This window comes from Lipophrys pholis, assembly GCF_963383615.2.
Source record: "Lipophrys pholis genome assembly, chromosome: 9".
Lineage (NCBI taxonomy): Eukaryota > Metazoa > Chordata > Actinopteri > Blenniiformes > Blenniidae > Lipophrys > Lipophrys pholis.
This window is the reverse complement of record NC_137639.1, coordinates 10,273,667-10,299,807: the sequence shown is the minus strand read 5'-3', so window position 1 is coordinate 10,299,807 and position 26,141 is coordinate 10,273,667. Positions and strand designations below refer to the sequence as shown.

At 42.9% G+C, this 26,141-nt stretch overlaps 1 protein-coding gene across 1 annotated transcript; it reads right to left on the bottom strand.

Moving 5' to 3' along the window:
* Positions 1–7,228: 7,228 nt before the first annotated feature.
* On the bottom strand, positions 7,229–23,243 carry faxcb (failed axon connections homolog, metaxin like GST domain containing b; the record flags this gene model as incomplete). Its single annotated transcript, XM_080472446.1, has 6 exons — positions 22,796–23,243; positions 17,443–17,578; positions 16,102–16,298; positions 11,513–11,730; positions 8,715–8,831; positions 7,229–7,557 (listed from the first exon to the last, which is right to left on the bottom strand). Exons 1-6 carry the CDS (start codon positions 23,053–23,055, stop codon positions 7,229–7,231), a joined length of 1,257 nt encoding a protein of 418 aa, XP_080328572.1. The 5' UTR covers positions 23,056–23,243.
* Positions 23,244–26,141: the final 2,898 nt, after the last annotated feature.

Sequence of the window (26,141 nt, the reverse complement as noted above, 5' to 3'; positions counted from 1 at the left end):
CAGGCCACAGCCACTGCCAGAGGGCCAGAGGGGCCACGGGGGGCGAGGGAGAGGGCCAGCCAAGACTAACTGAACTAAATCAGCGAGAAAAGAAACAAAAACAGATGAAATACACACTAATCACAAAACTTAATGTGTTAAACTTATTGGAACATATTTAAATAGAGCGGCATAAACATGGTACATATGAAATCCTTCCAGTAAATTGGTGCATCTTCAATAAATTACACTTTTTTCAGTCCGCGGTTTTTGACATCGTGCAACTGTGGGGGAGAAAATGAAGGGTTACACGATGTACGATTATCTTTGTGAATGATTGACAGGACAACGGGGAAAGCAGGTGTGCATCACTTAATTGGCGTCTAAAATGGACGTGTTGTACGACACACGCGGTTGCTTCAAAAAAAAGACCTCCCCAGTCATCGCGTCTCTTTTAAACCTGCAGAAAGGACCATCTCCACAACGACACCATCTTGTCAGGCTGCTTGAACAGACGTATGTGTCAGTGTAGGATGGCTACAGTTTGGTGCGATGGTGCACTATAGGTTGCCGGTGGTGTGGGAGGTAGCCACCGGCTCCCGTAGTCCAGAGAGCCACAGATGCTCCACTGTTTGTGTGTTGACTCTCTGTAATTTGTTTGCTCTAATTTGTTTTGCCGTGCCAGGGGAGTTCCGATTTTAATTTTGCTCTGTGTGTGTTTACCCCTCTTTGTGGATCGCTGATCTGTTAAGCACAGTGAGAGAGGGAGCGAGAGAGGGAGAGAGAGAGAGAGTCAGTGCAGAGGGTGGGCTGCTCGCGGAGCCAAATTAAAAAAGGAGCAGTGCAGATTGTTTTAAGCTCTGGCAGCCCCTTCAGGCCCAAAGGCCTCGCTCGCAGCCCGCACCTGCTCCGTCCCCCGGGAACCTGGTTCCTGATCCGTGGCCCTCGCATCTCCTCCCCGGGCCCCTAGCCCAGCCGCACCATCCCCTCCTTCTCCTCTCTGACTTCTTTCTCCCTCTCTTCAGTCGACTTGTTCTTCTCCTATCTACTCAACTCTTTCCTCTCCAAAAGCTCCTGATGCTCCTTTCCTCTCCCTCCCCCTCCCCAGTGACTCCCCCACAATCCCTTCACTCCACAGTCCTGGCCTCTTCACCCCTTTTCTCCTCTCCACCACCTGCTCCTTCCCTCCTCTTCCCTCATCCCTCGCTCTCCTTTTTAGCTCCTGGTTACTTCCCCCCTTGCCCTGGCTCAACTTTCTCTCCTCACCCCAATTTTTTGGGATATTTGTTGTTTGTTGTTGCGTCAGCCTCCTCCATAACTTTCCTTCTTCTTCTTCTTCTGCTCCTCTCCTGATGCTGCTGGCAGACTCACAATGGAGCCTCCTCTCTGCACCTGAACGATTTGGAGTTGTTACCCTGATTGAATGCATACAACTACACACTCAAAACACAGTGAAATATGACAATAAGAACACGTGAAATGCCTTATATGCCCCCCCCCACCTCCATCTGATTGACCCCGTTGGTTCTGAATGACGTCGCTCAGTGTGTAAAGGTTCTGTCTGCCTCATTGCAAACAGGAACTGAAGCTCAAACATGACAGCAACTTCAACAGGAAAAGTAGGACCTTAGTGTTTTAAATCAAACTTTTCATAATTGTGATTGTTTCCAGAATCATGTTTAAAGAATGCAGGTTTACTCATAAAGGTCACAAAGTCAATTTAAAAGATCTGGACCCGGTTGTTCAAAGCTCGGTTATTTTAACCACTGGTTAACCAACCGTTAGATATGCGTTGTTCAAAACATGGTGAGTCATCCCGTTAGCTAACGTCGCCATCAAAGTTAACAGTGAGGTTAACGTCACTGGTTAGCGTCCCTTATGTCGCTCCGCCCACTTTAAATTCTCTGTTCTTCAGCATTTTGTCTTAAGGATTTCCGGTAACGGGAAATGACATGGTGGTGTACGGCAGCGCAGTGTTTTCATCTTGTCTATAAAACTACCAGGACATTAAAGTGGAAACATGAAAACTGAGCTGGGATGATCAGATGGCATCATGTTGCCTCATCCAGGGTTTCCTCTACATTCATTTAGTAGTGGCGGGCCGCCATTCCTAAATTCCCTCCGCCGCTCCTTCAAGTTAATTTATTCATTTATTTATTTAATTGACGCAAATACACCAACGGCGCAGATCTCCACCTTCACAGCAGAGTCCTGCACTTGGTCGCAATCCGGCTCCACAAACCACCAAGCAAGGAGGTTATATAGGATTTATAGGAGTTTTGTTTTTTTTTCTTTACAATTCACTGTATTTTACAGCAGAATGTTTCATTAGAATTTACTTTATATTGAGATTGTAATCATTTTCAGTATTAATTGTGTGATTTTGCAAAATTGTAGACAGTTTCATCAAGTAAACTGTGACCACAACAAAGAAAAACTTTAAAGTATAGCTTTAAAGGTTATTATAGCAATATTTTACCAATCCAGCTCACTCAAGATGAAACTGGACTGAATGTGGCTTCTGAAGTTACATTTTATTTAGTATATACTATATACATGTGTATATATGTATATATATTATATACATCTTTATATTGCTTCAGTTATGTAGTATGTATTGTGTGTAGTACGTAGTATGTTTCTTCCATATCATATTTGGTTTGTTCAATATCAATTTATCACACGTCACAATGGAGTATTTAGTCGTCCACGATGCATTAGAATGCACCATTTATGTACTATATATTATATGCTGCCCAAATGCTTAAGTACAAAGGTAAACTCCAAATTATAATTTATTACAACTATGAGCTTACACAGTGAGACGAGGACAACTCGGCACTCACTCTTCTTCGACATCAGAGATTACGTTGATCTTCTCCCAAGCCTGTAGTGGAGACGTAACTCTTCATTAGAGTATAGATTTATATTCAAGTTAAGTCCACAGTACACCTTATCCTGCCTTTGTTGAACTGGCATCGAGAGTTAACCACACTGTGACAAATTTAGCGGCGGTGCGTAGGCGAGTTAACTTTAGATCAGTTGACCGTGCTGTTAAAGTTCACGGTCGGTTAAATGTATTTGATGGCTGGTTAAAAGATAACCGACTTTTGAACAACCGGGCCCTGGGCTCCGTTTAAAGAGTCTAGTTCAAAAAGTTTAGGTTTGATTGGAATAATTCAGCTTTATTTCCCAGAGTCTGTGTTAAAAAGACACTTTAAGTAGGTTAGATCAAATATAGTCTCAATCTGTTTTTATAAAAGGGACACATTTGATAAATTAAGATGTTTTAAACCGTCCCAAGTTTAGTTTTAACAACATCAGTCTTCTTTAAAGAATCTGTGGCTCCTTTTAAAAGAAAAAAAAGAAAAAAATATCCCAGTTCTGTTTTAATGTCTAAAAAACAAAACAAAACAAAACAAAAAAACCAGGAGCAGTTTAAACAGTTAGTAGAGCAGTAGTACTTCCAACAGTGCCGATCAGAATGAAGAAATCCAAGTTAAAGAGTGTTTGGACGATCAGATGTGTGTTTTAAAGTGTCCTAGTCTCGTCAAAGAGATTCATGTGGAATTTGAAGACTCCGAGTCCCCCAGTTTAAAGTCTGAAGATGTTTTAGAGATTCTAGGTGTTGTTTGAAAAGTCATGTTAAGTGTCCTGGCATTGAACTTTAGGAGTCCGAGTCGAGTTTAGAGACTCCTGAGTCTGTTTCTAGAGTTTGGTAAAGGGTTAAACTGCTTCACACTCTGTGGAATAGCTAATTGATCACACCAGAGAAGCAGTTGAAAAGAAAAATCTAACCAAAGGGTTCAACCTGATATTAATGTTGACAATTAATAATTAACAATTAATTAGCCGAATTGTCCCCACTTTCTATAAACTCTGTGTCCGCCCGTCTCGTACGACTCTTTGAGCCACTCCATGACACTTTCGTATTGAGTAACAACAGCACGTTTTAAAATTGTCACAGCTATTCTTTATTGAAATCATCCAGTCACTCGAGTTCTCATGACTGCACAGCCAAAGGTAGTTCGATCAGTCCGTCGGCTCTACGCACAGAATGGTCCACTTTTGTCACACATACAATATTTACATTACACCAGATATGACATGGTTCCAATTACAAGACAACTAACTTGAATATGGCTTTGTTAAAGCAGTCCGACTGTCCTGTATACGACGTCCCCGGCGTCTGGAAAGCGCCTTAACCCGGCACCTGGAGGGTTGGATGGAGATGAGAACCACATGAAGACATCATGAACCAGAGTCCCAGTATTGGAATCATTATGTGGCTTTTGGTCACGACCCAGGATTCTTTCCAAAATTCTTTCCCGCCTCAAAAAAGCAAAAAAAAAAATAACACCAACATTCAGCTAGAGAATGGTACAGATAGTTTGGGTTTGCATTATCTGGGTTTTACTTTGAGTGCTGGAGAGCAGATTTTAGACACAGCACTGCTGTCCAGGGTGTTTTGTCTTTCACCATAAAAATCTTCAGGTTCATTTAGTATGTTCGCCTTCTTTTAAATCTAGTTTTGTTGCCTCTTGCAAATTGAAACGCAACATTTAAAAACAAACAAACAATTGTTTAATTTTGTCAAAGACACAGCCGGTAGGTCATTCAGGGGGAAAAAACCCAATAAAAAGCTTCAACGTTAACAAAATAAGAAGCTACAAAATGCTAACTCACTCAGTCAAACTGATGAAAATGGTCACTGGGCAAAACTTTGGGTGTTTCATCACTGAAAGTCACATTATAGCGCAACAAAAGCAAATTACATGACAAATAAACATGAACAACATAAACAAACCAAAATATTTGTGAGCCTCATCAGCAGCTAGAAATGAGTTGGAGTTTGATCAAATGAACAGGCCAAACCTGATCAGGCACGACTTTAGAAGAGACTTAAAAGCTTTGTGATAAGAACAGGCTTAAAAATAATAATAATAACAATAATAATAATAAAGTGTGTGAATTCAAAGATGTAACAGAGTTGTATAGAGCTGTATCAGAAAAACTACATCTGCGATTGTGCTTCCCTAAGTTGTGAATGTAATGATGAATCAGCTGTTTGTGAGTAACAACTATATTAAAGTGAAAAGAGATTCACATAAAATGATAAATGGCTGTAATGTGAGAAAGTAATGGATCGGTGTCATGTATTAGCATGTTTTTCGCTTTAATAGTTCTACAAAATGGAAAATGAATACACCGTTTGAATGGCTGGATCAACTGGTGCTACCGACAGCAGCAGGTTGAAATAGTTTCTGCTTGAATCTGCACTCTTTAAAAAGAAAACAAAAGCGTCTGCGTCTCTCTGCCGATTCAGTAGCATTTTGGAAACAAGCACGCTTCCTTGTCAACACGCTGCTGTGTTGCGTTCAACTTCCTTTGAAGGATTTAGTTGTCATTTGATGACACTTCTTGTGACATTCTCAACAGTTTTTCCCGGAGCTACTTTCCAGTGATGAAACAGGCCAGATGAAACCTGTTGACAATGAGCTCCCTGGATTATTCAGAGCAGCAGGAGAAGACGACAATTCAGCACGAGAGCCACAAAAGCAAAAATCCCTTTTTCCTCTGTACTGTTTCAAAGTTGAGATTTTCAAACCCAGAGAAATGAAAACAAAACTATCTGTATGCCTCAATCCCACTTGGCAAGGAAATGTATTCTGTAATCTCGGTGAATGGACGCTGTAAGTCTCACCTACTCAATATGTACCACGATCTCCTTCTCCTTCGTTCTTCCCCACAGCCATTCCATTTACATTACGAGCACTTCCACCGAGCTCGGCCAGCGAAAGCAAACAGCAGACATTTTCAGTCTGAGTTTCTAATCTACTCAACACATTTAAGCCCAAGTCACTTCTGTTCGATTTGGTATTCCGAGCCAGTCCGCAAAAGACTTTTTCATCAACTGCTTCGTTGATGACATTCACACCCTGAAACATTCACATCCCGGCGCGAGCGGCACGCTCGCCCTCGAAGCACGGCGTCTGCCTTTCATTCAGCCCGGCGTCTGGCTCCCCTCTCGCATGAGGTGAAAATAATCTTCCACTAGTGCAAAGATCAACATCTCTCTTTGAGAGCAGTAAGAAAATAAAGATGAACCAAAAATACGTATAAATGAGAACAAAGTGGCACTGATAATAAATTATATCACAATAAAAACTGTTACTGAATCTCTTTACCCATCTTTTTTTTAATATTCTGAGTACTAAGGCTGATTTGTAGCCACACACACACACACACACACACACACACACACACACACACACACACACACACACACACACACACACACACACACACACACACACACACACACACACACACACACACACACACACACACACACACACACACACACACACACACACACACACACACACACACACACACACACACACACACACACACACACACACACACCGTGTAGTTCACCAGCGTGACCTTGACATTAGAAGAAGGCTGGATGCAGACTCCATCTAGTGGTCAAATTTGCGAATTACACCTCTTCAAAAACAAATTATAGATGAAAACGTAAAACAAAAAGTCCAAGCTCGAAATGAACAAAGTGCAGGCAGATAATCAGTTACTGGAGAGAATTAAAAGATGATAACCAGTAAACAAAAACAGGCACAGATCTGCTCATCGTTCCTTCCGGTCTCTGCTCGAGGACACCCAGGGTCAACACGTCTCCATACACTTTTCCCACATGCAGTCACATAGAGGAATTGACATGAGGATCGATCTCGGGCTGGCACGCGCGGAGTCATCTGCGCTTCTTTCCCCGCCACACGGATGGTTACCAGCAGAAGCACAGCAGCTGTTCCTTTTTAGCCACATGATCAGTCTCCACCTGTTTGAGCGGGTTTGTGCGTCGTGACACATGGCAGAGTGGTGATTAGTTGCATCATTTCATAGCAAGTGAAGTGCCACCTGTCTCGTTCGCCGAGCTCCTCCGTCGTCGTCGCCCCGCTTGGCGAGACGATGCGCTTCCTTCGCGGGTTGACCTCTTTCACGTCGGCGAGACAGATAAGGCAAAGAGAGAGCGCCGAGGGGGACAGTCCAGACGTCACAGGAGCGGGACAAAGCGTCTGTATTGTTACGAAGGTTCAGTTCGAGTCGTCTGCATATAAACACCCGGCCTGTCCGTGAGGAAAGTGTCAGGGTTGTCGCTGGAAGAGTTCCCTCAGCTGTCTGGACAGGTTGTTCCTGCTCCAGTCTCAGTCCATCAGCCAATCCCAGGTCAAATCTCCAGGTCCGGCATTAACTCCTCTTTAAGCTGAAGGTCATTGTCGGACCCCGTGCCCACGTCCGAGTCGAAAAGCGAGGGCTCGGACCGCGGCGAGTGTGTGTGCGCGGCCGAGTGGCTGCTGCCACCGTCGCTGTCGTCCAGCGTGTCAGTCCTGGAGAAGAGGCCAAAGTCCAGCGGGCCCGTGGGAGAGCCCCGGCCTCTGCTGCTGCTGCTGCTCTCGCTGTCCCCGTCGTAGTACAGGTCCTCCACCTCCACGAACCACTCGGGCCAGAACCGCCTCCGCATGCGCTCGCAGAACATGGCCAGGTTGATGAGCTCTCCTGGGGAGACACCATCACACACAGCAGCTTCACAGAGAGGAACCCCAGCAGGAGGCATCACATGCGCTCTCCTCCACTCAGAGGCTTCTGATTTCACTGGTGCTTTTCTCACCGGCGGTTTGATCACAAGTTATGTTTTTTTTTAAAAAAAACACTGAATCCTCATTTCTGGCTCTACATGCTCTGATAATGCTCCGTGAAAAGATAAAAGAACAAAGTGTTGCATCTTCCAAGGAACCTGAGCACCGAAACTTAAAAGCCTGTCAGTTCCGCTGCAGTGGGACATCACTGCCACCTAGTGGCGAGCAGGCAGGCCTGCACATGTTCATTCAGATATGGTTTTATATTTTACTATGGGGGGATTCTACTGCCTCTTTAGCACAGACGTGTGAAAGACCCCGACCTTCTTCAGGAGGAATACAGTGCCTCCACCATTATGAGGATTTTGTGTCACTTTTGTTTCTCTTTTTTAACTGTTTTATGCTTTTTGTTGCCAATTTTGCATCTTTTTCCAACTCATTTTCAGAGTTTTGTTGTTTTGTGCCTTTTTGAGCTCGTTTTGCACAACACTGTGCTTGTTCTGTTTGGTGTCCTTTCCTGGTCACTTGTAGATCTCTTTGTTCAAATTGTGTGTTGCTTCACAGTCACTTCACATCTTTAACATATCATCTGTTTCTCGCAGTTCTTCCTCTAGTTTCCATTACTTTGTAGGTCATTGTATTTGATTGCTGCCTATTTGGGGTCATTCTGTGTCTCTTTTTATGTTGCATCTCTTGGTGGGTCTTTTTTTTTTTTTTAATTATCTTTCATCTCAATATACAATATTTGTGGTAGTTTTACACAGTTTCATGGCAGGCAGTGTTCACTTTGGATTTCTGTGTTTGGTTTTCATTGATTGATTTCATTGCTTTTCAGGTTCATTGATAGTAGACAGTGTTCCCAGTCCCTTTTTCAATGATTTAAATCTTATTATTTTGCGTCTTTCTGATACCTTTTTCATTCAACTACGGTTCCTTTATGTTTGGGTCTCTATGACTCTTTGACTGGCTGCACATTTTGAGTGCAGTGTAACGCAGCTCAAGCTGCCACAGCGGCAACCTACACAATCTTTTAGTGTTGACCATTAGAGTGCTTGATCGCTGAGCAGATGGCCTCACCTTTGATGAGCTGTTCTGGTCGAGTACCCGGCAGAGTCCACATCGCCTGAGCCAGATGTCCAAACACGGTGGCGTCTAGTGTTGACATCTTAGAGCCCATGAAGTATTTCTTATCCCCTGAAGGAGAGAGGGAACATGGAGAAACTTCACAACCTGCACAGCAACAACTAAAAACGAGCAATGATCCCCAATATATTTGAACTGCTTATCCAAGGATAATTCATTAGGGACATCGTTCCAAATGCTTCTTTCATACAGGACACCTAAAAAATATCAATAATGCACTTTTCTCTTCAGTTTTTCTTCTAGTTGTGACGACACGCTTATAGAATAAATGCTGATTCTGATGATTTCACACAAATTCTGTACATGTATAGTCTCTTGAAGCATGAGAGTAAAACTGTGTAAACATACATTTATTAATAGTTAAGATGTAATATTAGTTAAGAGCTAAAAAGGGGCAAGGAATAAAAAAAGTTTAGACTCCTTTCTACTCCTTGTTCGAAGCAGGTAAACTAGATTTTCCTTTTTTTTTTTTTTTGTATTACTACATTCAGATCGTCTATATATACATATCAAACTGAAAATGTCTTTTTTTTTCCAGTTTTATAATTGTTTACAATTGTGGTAGGATTTGCAATATTCAGTTATAGTGAGAAAAAGTTATAATCATTCTGGTTTAAAAACTCATTTCGTTATACAGTACGTTCCCATCATTGCCGTTTCGAGTTACAAAATAAAACGTCCAGTCACATACAAATGCCTGTCTCAAAATCTAAGTTAAATATATATAATACCATGAAAAATATCATTTAATTCAATCGAAGAAGACCAAATGAAATCTGTAGTATTTCAGAATAATATGATGTGTCATAGAAGTTTCTTTTTTTTTTTTTTTTAAGCTGAATAGGGAAAATTAAGAGTTTAAGATATTCCTCAAACATTTTTTATGAGTGTAGAAATAACCGACTAAACAATTACTAGTACTACAATTACTAGTTTTTTACGAGCCTTTTGAGCTCAGTGAGAGGGAGTGCTTTCGTTTTCTTGAAGTGTCTCTGCTGGCTTATTGTGATCATTCCAACGTGATACATTCAGGTGTTACAACACACTCTGTTTTGAAGTTAGATCATAACTTCTTTCAAACCCCCCCCCCCCCCCCCCCCCCCCCCACCACCAAACCATTACTATTGAAGATGACTACAATCTCAACATAAAGCCAATTTCAATGAAACCTCCTGGTGTGAAATGCAGTGAAATGTCCAAAAAAAACTGTTGCGTCACGTTTGTTTTTACAAACTCCCCCTCGCAGCATGGCTTTTGAGACGAATGCTCCTTTACTCACGATGATCTCAGAGTCTCAGCCTCTTGTTGGCGACTCCGAACAAACATCAGTGTTTTCCTTTAGAATTTGCTCGGTGGTTTCGCCGACCGGATTGGAGTCAATGTGGGACAATTTAGGTTTGAAACCGTCTGTCGGAGTGGAACAACTTTATCTCCCCTATATTCTAGAGCGATACACACTTTGCAAAGAATCACTGCGCTCACTAATATTTTCCCAGGGGTTGGTGGTCAAAAGGTGCATTTACTATTAATCACCCAGAAACGCCTCACACGGAGCACATTGGATGAAACACTATTATTACAATATAAGTTTTTCCTGCAGGAACCCACAGGGTTATGATGGGGAGCCACATAGCAATAGACCCTTTACAGCAAAACTGGGTTGTAAAAATGAAATAGTTAAAACCAGATCATCCTGTATAGATGATAGGAATCTTGACGTTTACACAAACATGTTCATTAACACTGCAGTATGATTCTTTATTTTATTTTCATTGATCAATTTCTTTTGTATAAACTATTTTCGAAGCTGCATTTAATAATAATTTGTTTTCGTGTGCTCCTCATGTAATTTCTCTGTTTTTTGTTTGTTTATTACCCCGTTCTTCATTCTGTACTTTATTCGGCCTGCTTAGAGTAGAATGGAACATCGAAATCCAAACGCCTGTATAATCCAGAAAGAAAGCAAAGCAGTACATTCAGGTGAAAAGCAGCTGAGGCCTCAGATGACACACTGATGATAAAACGCTATCGTCGTGCTGAAGCAGTACAAAGCTGCACCTCTGCTAACCGCTTCTCGATGCACCATCACGGCACATTCACAGGCGGAGACTGATGCTTCCACTCTGGAAGCAACTTTCCATTTTACAACATGTGGTCGTCCGCTGTCATAACACAAACAGATCGATGCAGAGTGCTCTCGTTTTTCTTCCATCTCAAGCGTCTGACGGCGTTTCCTGGGTGTCTCGCTTCCCGAAACGTTCTCCGCTTTCAATCATTTCCGTCTACGCCTCAATAAAATTTCACTTCAGGACAGGTGGGCACGGATGGAGCTTTTTTGTACAGCGACATCAACACATCAATCTGAGTCCCCGCTGCCCGGGAGGAATGTGAATCGGGTGTACGAAGAGGCTTGGCTGCAAGGCAGCAAACGGACTTGATCTTGACCTCATTTCAACTTGGCTGTGCTCACGATAAACCAGTGCTTTCTTTCTCTCCCTCATCGCAAGATAAACGTTTCAGATTTAATTGTGATTGACTTGTTCCTCCTCCTCCCCCCCACATTCACCCAGACAGAGGTTTTGAATCCACTTGTCTGCTGCTTTAAGGAAACAAACTGAAAACACCACTGATCTATACTGAGAAACGCCTAGAATTTCGTCAAAACTGCTCGTTTTGGTTGATCACAAGAGTTCCGGGAGTGTGGCCGAGCGGTGTGCAGTGGTCGTCCTCACCCAGCAGAGTGGCCAGCGTCCTCATGTCCTTCTCCATCAGCGCGTACACCTCCTCCCTGGAGAAGCGTCCGATGCCGTGGCCGTACATCTCCCGGCGCACCATGCTGCCGTTCAGGTGGCTCAGCAGCCACTTCAGCGTGTCGCTCAGCGGGCCGCTCATCGCCAGCAGCTTCTGCGTCTCCTCCAGGTTGTCCACCCACTGGCAGTACGCTATCGTCCTGAGAGGAAGCGCACAAACATGGACCGGTTAACATGCAGTTCCTCCATTTCTTTTCTCTCTCCTTTATTTATTCTCTCCCCGTTTGCTTGGTTGTCTCTTGAAGACATTGTTTCTATCAGTCTTACTTTGTGTCTCTTTCGTTCCGTCTTTTCTCCTTTCTTTGTCTTTCCTTATCCTGATGTCCTTCTGACTCTTCTTCTTCCCGAATCCTGTTTGTTATTTTTGTTTCCTGACATCCCCTCTTCTTTTCTTTTCATTGTCTTGCCTTCTTTCCTTATTCTGTCCCCCTTTTCTATTTTTCCTTTCCTCTTTAATTTTTACCTTATTTCTTCCTCCATCTTCTTTTTCTATTTTTTAGAGATTAACTGCTCATTTTAAATGGTTCATTTTTCATCCAGTTATGAGGATTGATATTTCATTTTGCAGCATTTTCTCTGGACTTTACGAGCTCAGCTTGAATCGGCTCTAGAACATTTTTTTTTTTTATGTCTTTCAACATGTGCACATAAATCAGAATTACAAGAAATCGATCACCCAGAAGAGATGGGGACTATTTCAAGAGTCGTGCATGTATATTTATATGCTGATTTTGTGTTTGTGTGAGAGAAATACATATGTTGTTTGTTTTTTTTTATGTCTCACTCCACAGACACTTGTACTTTAATCGTATTAAATACAATTAAAATAAACCTCTATCAGTCTACTGGAGCAGCGCTGTGTAACACAATGTTCCAGTCATCCCATGAATGTGTTTAATATAACAAAAGTCCACAGCTCATCACTCAAAAACATGCTCCTCATGACTCTACCTAGTGGCGACTGATGTAGAGTGGTGTCAACAGGACCATTTATCACAGCTCCATGCTTCCTCCTGCCAGAAAAGCTTTATGTCTGTCAACAATTAACCTCATCCTAATCAATAAAAGTGCAACCGCCACTTCCTTCCCACGTCTATCCATCCATCAGCTGCACTACCAGAACACAGCATCGTACTTTCAGCCCTCCAGACCTTGTCTGGAGTTTATTACGTCTCCCTCACAGAGAAATAGGCCGAGAGAGAAAAAGGTGACCACGTGTTCAAATCCGATACAGATTTGTATTAAAAACCCACTGAACAAAAACACCCACTCTCTTATTGCTGCATTGCACCACCTCCTTTGAATCAATCGCAGCTAGAAAACAAGGTATGGATTCCCCCCTGAGCTCGGAGGAAAAGGGAAATCTGTGCGGATCCTTCAGCCACCCCGACGCCAGGCGGAGGTTTGTCTCACAGCGGCGCTCCGACAGATCCCGTGTGTGTTTGTGTGCAAACAAGCCCGAGTCAAAGCCTCACAATCCTGCTCCTACTTATCTGTAATTCCCTCTGTGTGACCAACACCGATTTGATAAAGTGAACCAATAACGGTGTGCCGTTTCACACGGGTTCATGAGGGGAACAGAAAGAAGCAGCTCTCCCTGTTGGCTGGCACGTTCTGTTGTTTTCCGTGTTGCGTGCAGACGCTGACCAGATTAAGCTGCTACATCCTTTCACACTTGCACCTTTCCTCACACCGGCTCTCAGCAAACTGCGCTGCTCCTTTTCAGTCCAGCTGAAAGCCTGATGTCATGTCGGGGGCTGATGGGAACTGGCCCACAGGCTGCACGAGCAGAAAGAGGGTCTTCTGGATCACTGCATAGGACCGGTGGCTCAGTGGAAATCGAATAAAAGCACATGGCCTGTGTTACAGCTGTCTTATTGTATTATCTGATATCCCGGGAGGATATTCTTTTCTTTAGATATTTCCAGAGAACGCACAGTAGTGTGGTGGTCAGGAGTCTAGCATGACATCCCCGGGTCTTCCTGTTCTACCTGCGCATCCGTCCTGCATACCACAAACACCGAGGCGAGACCGTGACCATCATGTGATTTAGAGCTGCATGGTATTAAATAAACACGTGAGCATAAATGTAAACTGTGCAATATATCGTCCCATCCTGGTGTGACCGTCTCTGTGTTTGTCCTGTGCAGCGACTTGCGTCTTCAGATTCAGCAGGGATCTCCTCCAGCGCTTTCAGCATGGAAATAGCCGTATAGACAGCTTTCAGATTGTAGCTTTAAATAAACCCTGGAGCCAGGACGACGGACGGGAAAACTCCCGGGCAGTTATCGCAGGCTTCTTGTCCTCTGAACAGGAAGCACCAGTATTGAATTAAATCCTCCTTTGTTTTCACCAAGCTTCAGAAGGGAATAATCAATTTGTGTGTTTCAAAACTCAGTTCTTTAAGTTCCTAAATCTCCATTTAGTTTCCTGCTCATTGTTCATGGTTATTAGATGTCAAATGAAGTACTCTGATGTGTATTTTGTCTATGAAGTGTGCCGAGGAAAAAAAGATTAGGAATATCATTGTGAATTGTTGAAAATGGGGCAGGAGGAATCTTTTTTTTTTTTTAACTGTATAAATTCACAGTTTAAAAACTGCAACTCATTTACAGTTGACCTCATGTAGCCGAGACAAATTTAGGACGTCCCGGCAGTGTGACTGTGCACACACTCAGGATATTCAGAGTGAGCTAGTCATTGGGATGAAGTTAGACAATATCAGTATATCATACTTATATATTAGGGCATTACTTCAGTTTAGAATTTGAAACAAAAACACACAATGTGTGAGTCAATTCACTTGAATACTTTGGAAAGTTTTTCGTGAAACGGCCTTCTTTACATGAGAGTCACAGTTTCTCAAGTGTTTCTCAAGTGGAAGTTATATAGAAAAATTAAAGACCTGCTCAATTTTAAAACTCTTTTTATTCAATTGAAACAATGAGGTAAGCTGAATGTTTGAATGACTCTTCCGAGGAGAAAGCTCTTTAATCATTGATTTCTTCATGTCTTCATTACTAACGGGAACATCCAATTTGAGAAACAGCAAATACATGAGGCTGGTGTTAAATTACAAGCACTAAACGGTTCCTGCCCTGAAAGCTGCAAGAGGGACGTCTATTTTTTTTAAATCACAAAGGTTTACTGTCGAAAAAAACTCTGACATTAACTAACTTATCTTTGTTTTTATCTGGTACATGTTTGACGCTAGTCAGGCACGCCGTAATTTAGACGTCTCACGTCGCAGAGCAGCCCAGCGTTAAACACAGGTTCATCCTGAGACCAGTATTTATGGTCAAAAATGTCCACACTTATTTATTAGTATAATCAAGTGACGAATGACTTTGAAAAAGATGCAAATCTTCTCGTTGGACTGCAGCGTTGTGCTACAAAAACATCTCATCTACTGCACTTTTATTAAATTGACTGTTGACATAAACATATTGATCCGTGCAGGTATAAGAAGGAATTACTGATACTGAAATATTTCAAAAAACCTGGTTAGACAGCAGTGGTCAGAAAGTATTACGGCTCGTAAAACACGGCTGTTGGCAGCTCTTGCCACGACTATATCAATCAGGCGGGCGTGTGTGTGTGTGTGTGTGTGTGTGTGTGTGTGTGTGTGTGTGTGTGCTGCTGATGCCTTTGTCTCACCACACAGAGAGCAACTAGCTGCCACCCTGCCCTTCCCCGGACATAAATAATTCAATCGATAGGTCTATATGTAGGTCCGGCCATGGCGCGGAGAGGATGGAGGAGCAGAGGAAAGAAGAGGAGCCGCAGAGGGAGGAAGAAAGTGTGTTACACGATTGACCTCTAATGCTTATGAGAAATCTATTGCAGCTCCCTGTGTACCACAGTGAGGTTACTATCATCTTACCTAGCGGCTAAAAACACTTCTTATATGTGAAGACGACTAAGTCCGAGATTACCTGAATGTGTGTCCCCGACAATATTAAATAGAGGACAATAGGTTACATCCCCCTGGATCAAACAGGGATACATCAGTGTGTGAGTGAGAGGAGGAAGATGGATGGAGCTTTTAGGTAATGGAAAACACTCTGGGCCGGTCTGGGTGTGGGAGGAGGGGTGGAAACGATTTCCTAGCAGCAGCATGTTTCTCGCCCGGAGACGCTGAAGTGACTCACCACCCAGAAAGACGACGGCAACACAGCAGAGGAGCAGTCCTGGAGAGGACAGTCTCAGCCTGAGCTGGAGGACTACACATTTACATAATGTGTGAATAAAATATTTAAATTAGACTCTGTAAATCTTCTTTTGGTTGGGTGGTATTGTTTTTTTTAAAGGAATCAGTGGTAGGTGGTTCCAGATATGCTTTAAGGTGGATTTTTGTCTAATTTTCACACAGGGATGCATATTTTTTTATCCACCTTTAAACACAACAGTTCAAACACATTATGGAAAATAAAAGAATAGCTCCATTCTTCTATTTGAAACAGCTGCAGTGGAAAAGGCCGATCGTACAGGTTTACATGAGGGTTCTTTACCAGTAGAGGTGCTCTTCCACCATTTTGGTGACGGCTCGGGACACGGCCCTCTCCTGCGGGCTGAGGTTTTTGTTCAGGTTCACCCCGAGCTTCTCCTCCAGGAAGTCCACGATGAACTCTGGCCCCGACACCTGCTCGTGGTTGTACTCGATCCAGGGCATCTTTCCCTGTGGCGACAGCCGCCCATCAAAGTAGTTCTGCGGCGGGAAACAAAAAAGGAACTTAAACGGAGTCATTTGCATCCAAAATATGTTCCAGAATGAAGAGTCACCGTCAGGATGCTACTTGTGGCCACGAAGGTTTGTGGCAGATTACCGGCAGAAAACCTCTCGAGGAGAAGCCGATGTTGGCTTTAGCGAATGACTCCGGTAAAGAGCGACTCTGTTACTATTTCACTAAACTCCTGTTTATTGGAGTAGGAGTGCCTCAATCAATTAACTCTTTCAGTCCTTCTGGGAGTTTCGTTAACTTTACTGTACATTGACAATACCTCCATTTATTCTGTGTAATAATAACATCATGGCTGGTATATTTCCAATCACGACAACATTATCATGCAAGAACGGAAAAAATGTACCAGGGTTTCTATTTTAGATTTTTTTTTTTTGTTATCGTTACTGTTGTTATCTTTTTATATATTTATTAATATCATTATTGTTCGTATTTTCGTGCTACTCTTTTATTACTGTCCACAAATGTCCCCAATGCGGGACAAATAACGGATGGTCGTATCTTTTCGTCCTGAGCATAAACTGTCTGTCGTTGGTTTAGTAGCTGCTTCATTCAGCAGTTTGGGAATCCTTATCTCACAAGAACTAAATGATCCAACTCGTGTTGAATCTAACGAGACAATCAGATATGAAATTTATTAAAAGAGAGACAGCGACGTGGGAGAGTCACGATCATGATCACAGTCAGAAATGATGCACATATTTTACACATACAATTATCATCAATCTGTGTCTGTTTTATATAATCAGTTTTGTTTTTTTTGTTTTTTTATTAACAAGCAGGTCGGAGAAGTGAGGAAGTTCTTTTTACTTTCTCAGGTTTGAGCCGGATTTGGAGCTAAGCTGTGACCTACAAATGACCCAACTCTGTGACAGTATACAATTTACAACAATGCTGAGAGCCTCTCAGGATAGAACAACAATCAACAGATGAAGCAGGAGGTGAACCGCCATGTCAGACTGAGCCTGATCCAACCTGCTACTGCAAAGGTTCAACGGTGGGATGTCTTTTGAAAACATCTCTGTGAGCATCACTATTGAAGTGAATCATTTAGGGAGCAATTGTGAGAGAGACTCAAGCTCCTCGAAGACAAACGCGACGACCATTCACCTGATAGGGCAGATCCACCATGCGCAGGAACGTCTCGATCTTGAGGCAGAAGGGTGAGAGGCTGGGCACGCCGTTCTTTGGCCTGGAGAACTGATGGAGGATGATGGCGTCTTTAGAGTCCAACTCCTGCTCCTTTCTATAGGCACAAACAGCACAGATATATATCTTGTTAAAAAAAGAAAAGAAATACACCTGTGTTGTGTTGTAGCTCAAATACAGATGGGAGGTTTTCAAACCCTTTGCAAGATTTCCACATTTCTATATTTCAGTTATGTTGATATGGATAGTTTTACCCTCATTAGGATACACAGAATCCTCCACTGTGACAAGATAAAACATGTTTATACAATGCTCCTGCAAGTTAAATAAGTAAGGTAAGTTTTTAAATCGTATTATGACGCATGCAATCAAGCGAAACAGCGTTCTTCCTTTATTATCGATTCTTAAGCCACTTATAGGGCCTAAACTACGCAATCAGAGGCATAACTGTGGTTATCTGGAAAAATGAACCTTTAAACATGCTGCCTGCACCATTACATGCACATTTTTCCGTCGTGTGGAAGCATGATGAAAGGGTTTTTGTCCAATCACGTCATTATTTATCAAAAGTCTTGTTCGATTTAAGCATCAAGATCAGATCAGCAAGTTGAGGAAATAAACTCCCTGGTGCAGGACTCGATGATCAGAGGATTAGGAATTACATATTTACCATATGTATTCTCAATTAAACAACAAAATAAAAACAATACTCATAGCGACTGTCATAATATACTGATAAGGAAGACATTACCTAAAGGTTTTCTGTAGTTAAGTCTGGTTTGATCTTTTATTTTAAAATATCCAAATATGGGGTCGATTGATGTGTTGCCTTCATGGTGGTTGGGAGCTATTTAGCATTGGAGACTGGCCTTTAAAGGTCAAACGAGTTACACTGTGGTGAGGAATATTCATTGCTACATTCAAAATGTGTATATGTAATATTAAACACCTACAGCAAATACCAATATTGTCTCAATTTTCTTCTTTCAAATATTCAAAATCTTTTTTTTTTCCTTAATGGGGCAATTCAAATAATGTACAGCGTTTAAACAATATGCACATAAGTGTTTTATTAAGCTGCCAATAAGAACCCTTAAAGTATTTTCTAGTACTACCTTTGTAAGTGTTGACAAAGACACACATACATCTGTGTATTAGTCTCACGGCTCATGAGGTCCCTGCTGCAGTTAAAAGACCCGAGAGGTTTTATTAAGGGACTGAGTCATACAGGAACCGTTCTACAGCACCACAAACATCTAATACAAGTCAGAAGACTCCTCCTATATCTGCAAGAAACTTCTGATCAGTTGGTGGTAAGAAAACGGTTTGGGTGAGACAAGCAACTTAACTTGAACACCGACTGTAACCCAGAGTTCCTTTGTTTCCTTGACGGACAGACAATCACCGCCACTAATCTCGCCGTCATCGTAGGACTGGTCCCACTGAAAAGACGGGAAATGGCCGGCTGACTTTCAAGCCACGAGGGGCAGAATCTTTTGGGTCCAATACTAAACTAGTTGACCTCACGTTCCCACGGCTGATGCAGTCAAAACACTGTCGATACCACTTCTATAATCAAGCACGGTGGCGGCAGCCTCATCCTGTAGGGATGTTTCTTTTTTCTAACAGAAGCAAGTTATACTTTTGATTCGAAACAATTTAGATGTGTAGAGGAAGTAAATCTGGGCCTTTTAATGATGAGATGATTTCCAGTGAGTGTTCAGGACCGCAGGCAGGATCAAACGTTTGTGTTTCAAGAAAATGATGAGTAAAAAGAAGCTCTGGATGGAGTAATTTTCAGAAAAATCCGCGAATATCCAAGTTGTTTCAACCTGAACTAATTCGAGCGACGTGGAAATTTCCATCCGACCACCTCAACCTGCACCACGTTGCCAAGATGGAGTTCAGAACAAAGCTCAGCGCATCAATTCCCTAAAAGCACTACAAGAGCTAAAGTACAGACTGAAGGCTCGGAAGAAGATTTAAAACTTCGATTTCTCAATAAATATTTCCGCTGGGTCAAAGTGAAGTACTGTGGGCGGTCAGTAGGCCGAGAGCAGCTGAGGTCTGGAGCCGTCCACCGGGTCGGTTCGGTGCCGTGAGGTCGATACCAAACACAGAAAACAGGACGGGCTGTTCAGGCTCTGACAGACCGTGTGAGGGGAAACATGCCACACCAGCAGGTTGCTATTACCTGGTGACTCAGCAGTTTAGTCCCTCTGTCCCTGAGCTCTGTGGTTTTAACGAGTAAGACCCACTAACAAGCACCTTCTCTTGTCTGTAGTGACTCGTTTGGGTCATCAACCCTCTAAAGTGTTCGATTTGTGCAAAAAGCACAGACCCGGATTTTGTGACGTTCAGCAAATTAGTTGGGTTTTGTACATTTAGTAATGGATCATTTTCTTTTAAACTGATACTTTAAACTGCTGTCCTCCCACGATCTGTTCAAAAGTACTTGCTATTATACAAACTGCAGCCGTTTTTTTTACGGATGATTGTCCTCTGATGCGAGGAGGAGCAGAGCCATTTCAGAGTTTAATATCCAAGACAATTAATGATCTGAGAGACATCAGCTACGTCTCTTTGGGATGAAATTGTTGGTTAAATGAGTCGTCCCGCTGCGCCAGTGTGCAGGTGGACATTTCCCACCGCAGCGCCTGCTGTCTAATAACACTTAATGATAAAGTGGTGCACCCTGTTAAAAGGGAGTTTTCAGTGTGTTCTCCTATTATTACCACCAGGCCAAAGATATACTTAGTGGTGAGCCTGCAGAGAAGACGAACAGCAAGCACATAAAACAGCAGTAAAATGCCTCCAGTTGTACCACTTAACATTTCTTTCCATGCCTTCGGATAAAACTGCTGAAAAAAATATTGTTTGAGATGTTAATACTATTGACAGTAGGTATCATTTCAACAGATAAATAGAGTCTGATCAGTTCAACACTTGGTTTATTAGAAGGAAATTATATTTATCTTTAAATAACATGATGTATCAATACAGCAGCTTGACCAGCATAACTCTACTTTGTGCTAAAACTTTTTAAAGAGTTCTAAACCTCAACAGTCAAACATCAGAATCAAAAGCGAGGCACTATGTATTGTTTTCTTTTTACAATTACATCTTTTTTTTCTTTTTTTTTACAAATAACAATGAAATACTGTATTTTCATTGTGAAAAACAAAATAATTATATTATATATAGCCAGACTCTGAGTTGTCTGTCCAGGGTCTAACTCGCCTTTGCTATAGTTAAATGGGCTCAGCTCCAGGGAGCCTGAATAGGATAAAGAGGTACAGAGGATTGATGGATGGACACTTTGAGTACAGTGATGACAATGATTTTGTAATATAGCTCCTATTTCAACTATGCCTCAGATGAAATGTATGTTTGACACTTTATAAGGCACAACAGAGAAACCAAAAACAAAAACAGCGGTTGCTCATTTTAGATCAACAATGGCTGCTTCAGAACCACATAATTAGACCTCACCTACTTAACCCGGAGTTTGTCGGGAGATTCCCAGTAAATCCAAACTTTCCGGTTACATTTCTAACAATGCAGAGTTTGGTGCATTGGATCGGTGATGATTCCGATTCAGAGAGACTCTCAGGCAGACGGCTGCAGTGGAGAGGCGAGTCAGACGACCTGGATATATACAGAGTCAAGCCCCTCCACCGCAGGTAACTGTGATTTAAAGCAATAGGGATTGTTTACTTACAGAATAGATTAAAAACATGCTATCACACACAAACAATATGTCTGGAGTCAGTAAACAATGACGACAGCTCTGTTTATCTCCTTTGCACAGTGAGCTTTTAAGATTACATTTCCCAACACAACTCATTTTACATCATTTCAGACATTAAAAAAAAAAACAACAGGGAATAAAACATCATGAAATAACGTGTTTGGCTGAAAGTTGACTTATTAAACAGGTTTTACCATGAACATGTAATCTGTCTGGAGATGGAGCCAGCACAGATACAAGCAATATAATTGTATTTGAGATAACACACCAGATTTTCATGCAGTTTGCATGTTCTGTCTGTGTGTGTGTGTGTGTGTGTGTGTGTTGGCGAGGTTGAAGTTATGTTGGTGTGAGTGTGTGTGATTGTTTGCCTCTGTGTTTCCTCTGTGCCGGGACCTGTCTGGAGTGTATCCTGCCTTCTACTCAGGGATTGGCTCCAGCCCAATGCGACCTTAAGCTGGATACAGTCATACACAAGACTGATTGACGGAGGCTGGTTTTATATAAATATAAATAATAGATATAAATAAATAATTAATAAATAAATACTGTCAGATAAAAGGAAGACATTGGATGTCTGGGGTTTTCATGTTCATAATAAAGGGAAATGTTTTCCTGGCACTGCACTTCCATTGACCAACCGGCGGTGGAGACTGAGCCTCTTGTGTCGCTGTCCACTGTCTCGTGGTGCTGAAATCCCTCCCGCTCTCTGTCTGAGAATTCATGACCATGACTCCTCCAGCTGATCTGCCTCGTGCACCGCGGCCGTGCCTCTCACGTCCAGCTGGTGGGACTGAGGAGACACTTAAAGCTGGGATCGCTCTCAGGGAGGACACAGGGAGGCTAAAGGCAGACTACTGAGGCAGGAGTGGCTGCCAGTGCCAGCAACACATCACATGGCACGAACAGATGATGCCGCCAGGCTGCGGGTCCAGCCTCAGCAGCCAGCACGTGATTCAAGCACACACACACACGATTCTAACACACACACACACGAAATGCAAGGTTACGCAGCTTATCATGGAGGGGGGGGGGGGGGGGGGGGGGGGGGGGCAGTGAAGGCAGAAACTACCAGGCCACTGTGACAGGATGTATTTACTGCTCCCAAAAGATAATCTCGTCCATCGACCGGCGCGTGCAGCAGGCAATCGTTAATCAGTTTTCACGTCGTATCTCATTCATCCACTTTGGTTAGAAAGGGAAATGTGAAACCTGGGCCCCGGATGTGTGTGTGTTGCTTTGCAGTTGTTGTTGTGCATTAAAGTTCATTAAAGGTCGGACCGGCGCTGCAGCGCCGGAGGAGCGCTCACTTTATTCACGCTCAGGTGCCGCCGGGGCTGGCACACGAGCGGACGCGTGACTCGCTTATTCATAAATTATTTCTTTTTCTATCTGCGCCTACTGTCGTGTCCTTGGAGGAGAGACAACATGGTGAAAACACGGCATCCAGCAGAGAAGCGAAAAGTCTCCACTCGTGGGTTTGAACAACAAGCCGCAAGGTGTGGTGATGAAATGAGCCTTGCAGGGAAAATAAAACAAAAAACAAAGCGCGAGCTTCGGTACCTGATGGCGAGCAGCTCGTGCAGCAGGTAGGCTGCGGCGGCCAGCAGGGCCCCGCCGGTGATGTACAGGGTCTTCTTCCACCAGGAGTCCGAGCCCAGGATCGACATGATGCCGCCGTAGTCCTGCAGGGGAAAGGCGATGATGTAGCCATACAAGGAGTGCTGCTGCTCGGAGCCGCACAGCCCGAGGGGCAGGCTGTGGTTCCGCCCGAGCTCCACCACACACGGCCGGGAAGAGGCGAAGCCGGCAGCCCAGTACATCCTCCCCTTCCCCCGCCGCTACAGCCGCCCCGCGTCCGCCCTGCCGCAGTCCCCGTCAGGCTTCATGGTCTCCGGCACGGCGGCGGCGGAGTGGAGGGATACGACTCCCCCAGAAAGGCAGGAGGGGTAAACATCCTGACTCAGCCCTCCCCGGGATGATGCTCAGCACTCGGTTCGCTTCCCTTCGCAGCGGCCGGAGGTCACCGTCAAGATAGCAGGAAGCACCACACAGCGACTTCCGCTTACACGACTTCAAAATAAATTTTAAAATTGGTCCTTGTTTACTCAGTATTATCATCACGGAAGTTGTAAGAATTAAATAAGAAATAACTTTACACTTTATGCCCGAACACACAATTACTGCCTTGAATTGTGTAAATATCTACTTTTAAAACATTTTGTATTTCTATAGATTTTGAAATCAGTTTTTCGTGTACGTTGTTGGATCTGTTTTTGTATTTTCACACAGGCGGTGGGAGTTGGTGGCGCATCCTTGTGTCTTGTTTGTAAAGCATGTAAAACACTGTGCTACATCTGTATAAAAAGTGCTATATAAATAAAATTATATTTGATTAACTAACCATTAGAGTTCATGTCAATCTGGCAGTGTTTTCTGTCCTTTTTGTTTTTTTTGCTGTCGTATGTGGGCTGCTGAAATCTTGAATTTCCCCTGGGATTAATACAATATCTATCCATATGCTTTATGAACCCCCCAATTCATCATGTTTTCTCATTTACACTAAACACTGTTGTCTACTGCTGTGGGCTCCGAACTTGGGATTGGAAGTTCGCAAGTTTGAATTCCACAGCGGAAAGGTCACCACTGAGGGTCCCTGAACAAGACGCCGAACCCCCATCAGCTCCCCAGACTGCCCTAATGTGGCTGCCCACCATATCCTAGAAATAGGAAGGGTAAATGCAGAAAAAGAAACTTCCCCAAGAGGAAGATTAGAGTATGATTAGTTAGTTTCCTTGCATTCAGTCCTGTGAAATATTGTGGGCGCCTCACTCATGCAGTTATATTCTCTATTATTAACAACATATTCATCAAGCTTTGTTTCAAGGCTGACAGTCCAGACAAGAGAGGACATTGCATGTTTAAAGGGGCCAATCAAACGATTCGAGTCGTGTCTTTTTTGTACACTAGAATATTTCAAAATTTATTTATATAATCCTAGTTGGACAGGACGTACCAATTCTAGTTTTCTCTTGAAGGTCCCAGAAAGCTCTGAAGGGCTCAGCAGCTGAACCTAAACACCAGAGGACTAAAGCAGACAGGCTGCACCCTTCGCTCTGTAATAAGTCCAGAATCATCACAACTATGTTAGATACATTGAAAACCCATACAACAGTAGCAACAGTTTGATAACTGTATGTATTCTTTGTGTTACAGAAACTATAACAAGGCAATTATATGGCATGTTTGGCAATTTTCCCTAAAGTAATATCAGTCATTTCAGAGAAAAGATTTGACAGCAGAAACCATGTGAAGATATATCCTGTATGTGCTTACTCCCAAGCTACCACTGCATATTTTGTGTTTTGTTTGTGTTTTTGCAGAATATTAAAGGATTCACCAATCAAACACCACAGCTGCAGTTATTGCAGTATTATTAGAAAGTTTTAATCAAACATTTCAGCGTATCTTATTTTTAAAGGCACTGCGAGGCCGTTTCCTGTGTATGTGCGCTAATCTCCGGTGTCTTGACGCAGCCGGCCTATTGTCTAACTCCAGCTGAGGAGACACCCCACCCCGCCCTGACGAGCCCCCCCTCCCTCATCCCAGTGAAACCAGCATCTCACGGTGGTTTGCGCTCCTGATTGGCCAACAACATGACGACAGCACCAGTCTGAGAGTCACACAATATTAAAGTGTGTGATGACGACACAGTCCAGCAGTGGATACTTGAGACACTTCTACTCGCTTATTATTAAGATCTGGTTATATATATAAGTTTAGTTAAAAAAACAAAGAACTATTCACATTTATTAGGTACATGTGCAGATCTGTTTAAGGTAAAGATGAGGGTCTACTCACTCTGGCAGAACTTCTGAAGTGATAGAAGACGTTCTTCATCTTGACGCTCGGATCCAGCAGGTGAGTTTGGGGTCCGTTTTTGGCGCATGCCGGGAGCTGAGCGCGCACACCTTAAAAAGGTAGGAAGCAAAGATCCTGCGGGGTTATTGTCAAATCTCCGTGCAAGCCGTGACCCGACTCCAGGTCGGTGTCGGCTGCGGCGTTAAAGACGATCTCCCGGTGCGCCTCTAATCTCCGTCCCGGTGATGCGCACCGCGGCCAATGAGACAGGTGGCGCGCGCTCCCGCTGCTCACGAGAGCGCGCATTACACCTAAAGGGGGTTTGTTATTGTCCAGCTGGAACAGCGTGGGGATGTTTCTGTTCTTGGCAGCAGCTGAGCAGCATTGAAACAGATTCAATCACGTTCCTGACTAATAAGGTAATAGAACAAAAAAACTAAAGCGCCAATATCATGCAGGAGATCGTAATGATTCCTGAGAACTCAGCCCTCTGGTGTTCTTAAACTGCTGCTGGAGCAGAGGAAACATGACTTTTGCACGCGTTTAACGACCACGTTATTTAAGAGCAGCATGCACGCATGACTTATTTGCTGCCACAGGGATCTGCATTATATAACACTTCCAGAGACCCATTATAATCCCAGAGGAAGGGAGCGCCCCTTCCTCTGTCAACTTACAAGGCTTTAGTATCTAAAAACAGAAAGGACGCGTTTTTGTTTTTTTTTGTCGTCTGCAAGAAAGGTCCCAAAAACGTTTATCATTGTAATTTTTGTCTTCAAAGATGCAGCCTACAAATCAATTTCAGTCTGGGTGAACTGATGAATAATCGACATTAAATAATAATAAATAAGACAATTTCTACACTTATATATATATATATATATAATAAGCAAATAAGTTTCAAGCATTTCATAATATTTTGTTGTTTTATGGCGTCTTGGTAAAAGGTAACTCCTAATATTTAGAAATTATTTTCAGATACTGTATTTTTTACTTTCATGACAAATAAACTCTTATGATTATAAATAACATAAAACAATGACACGCA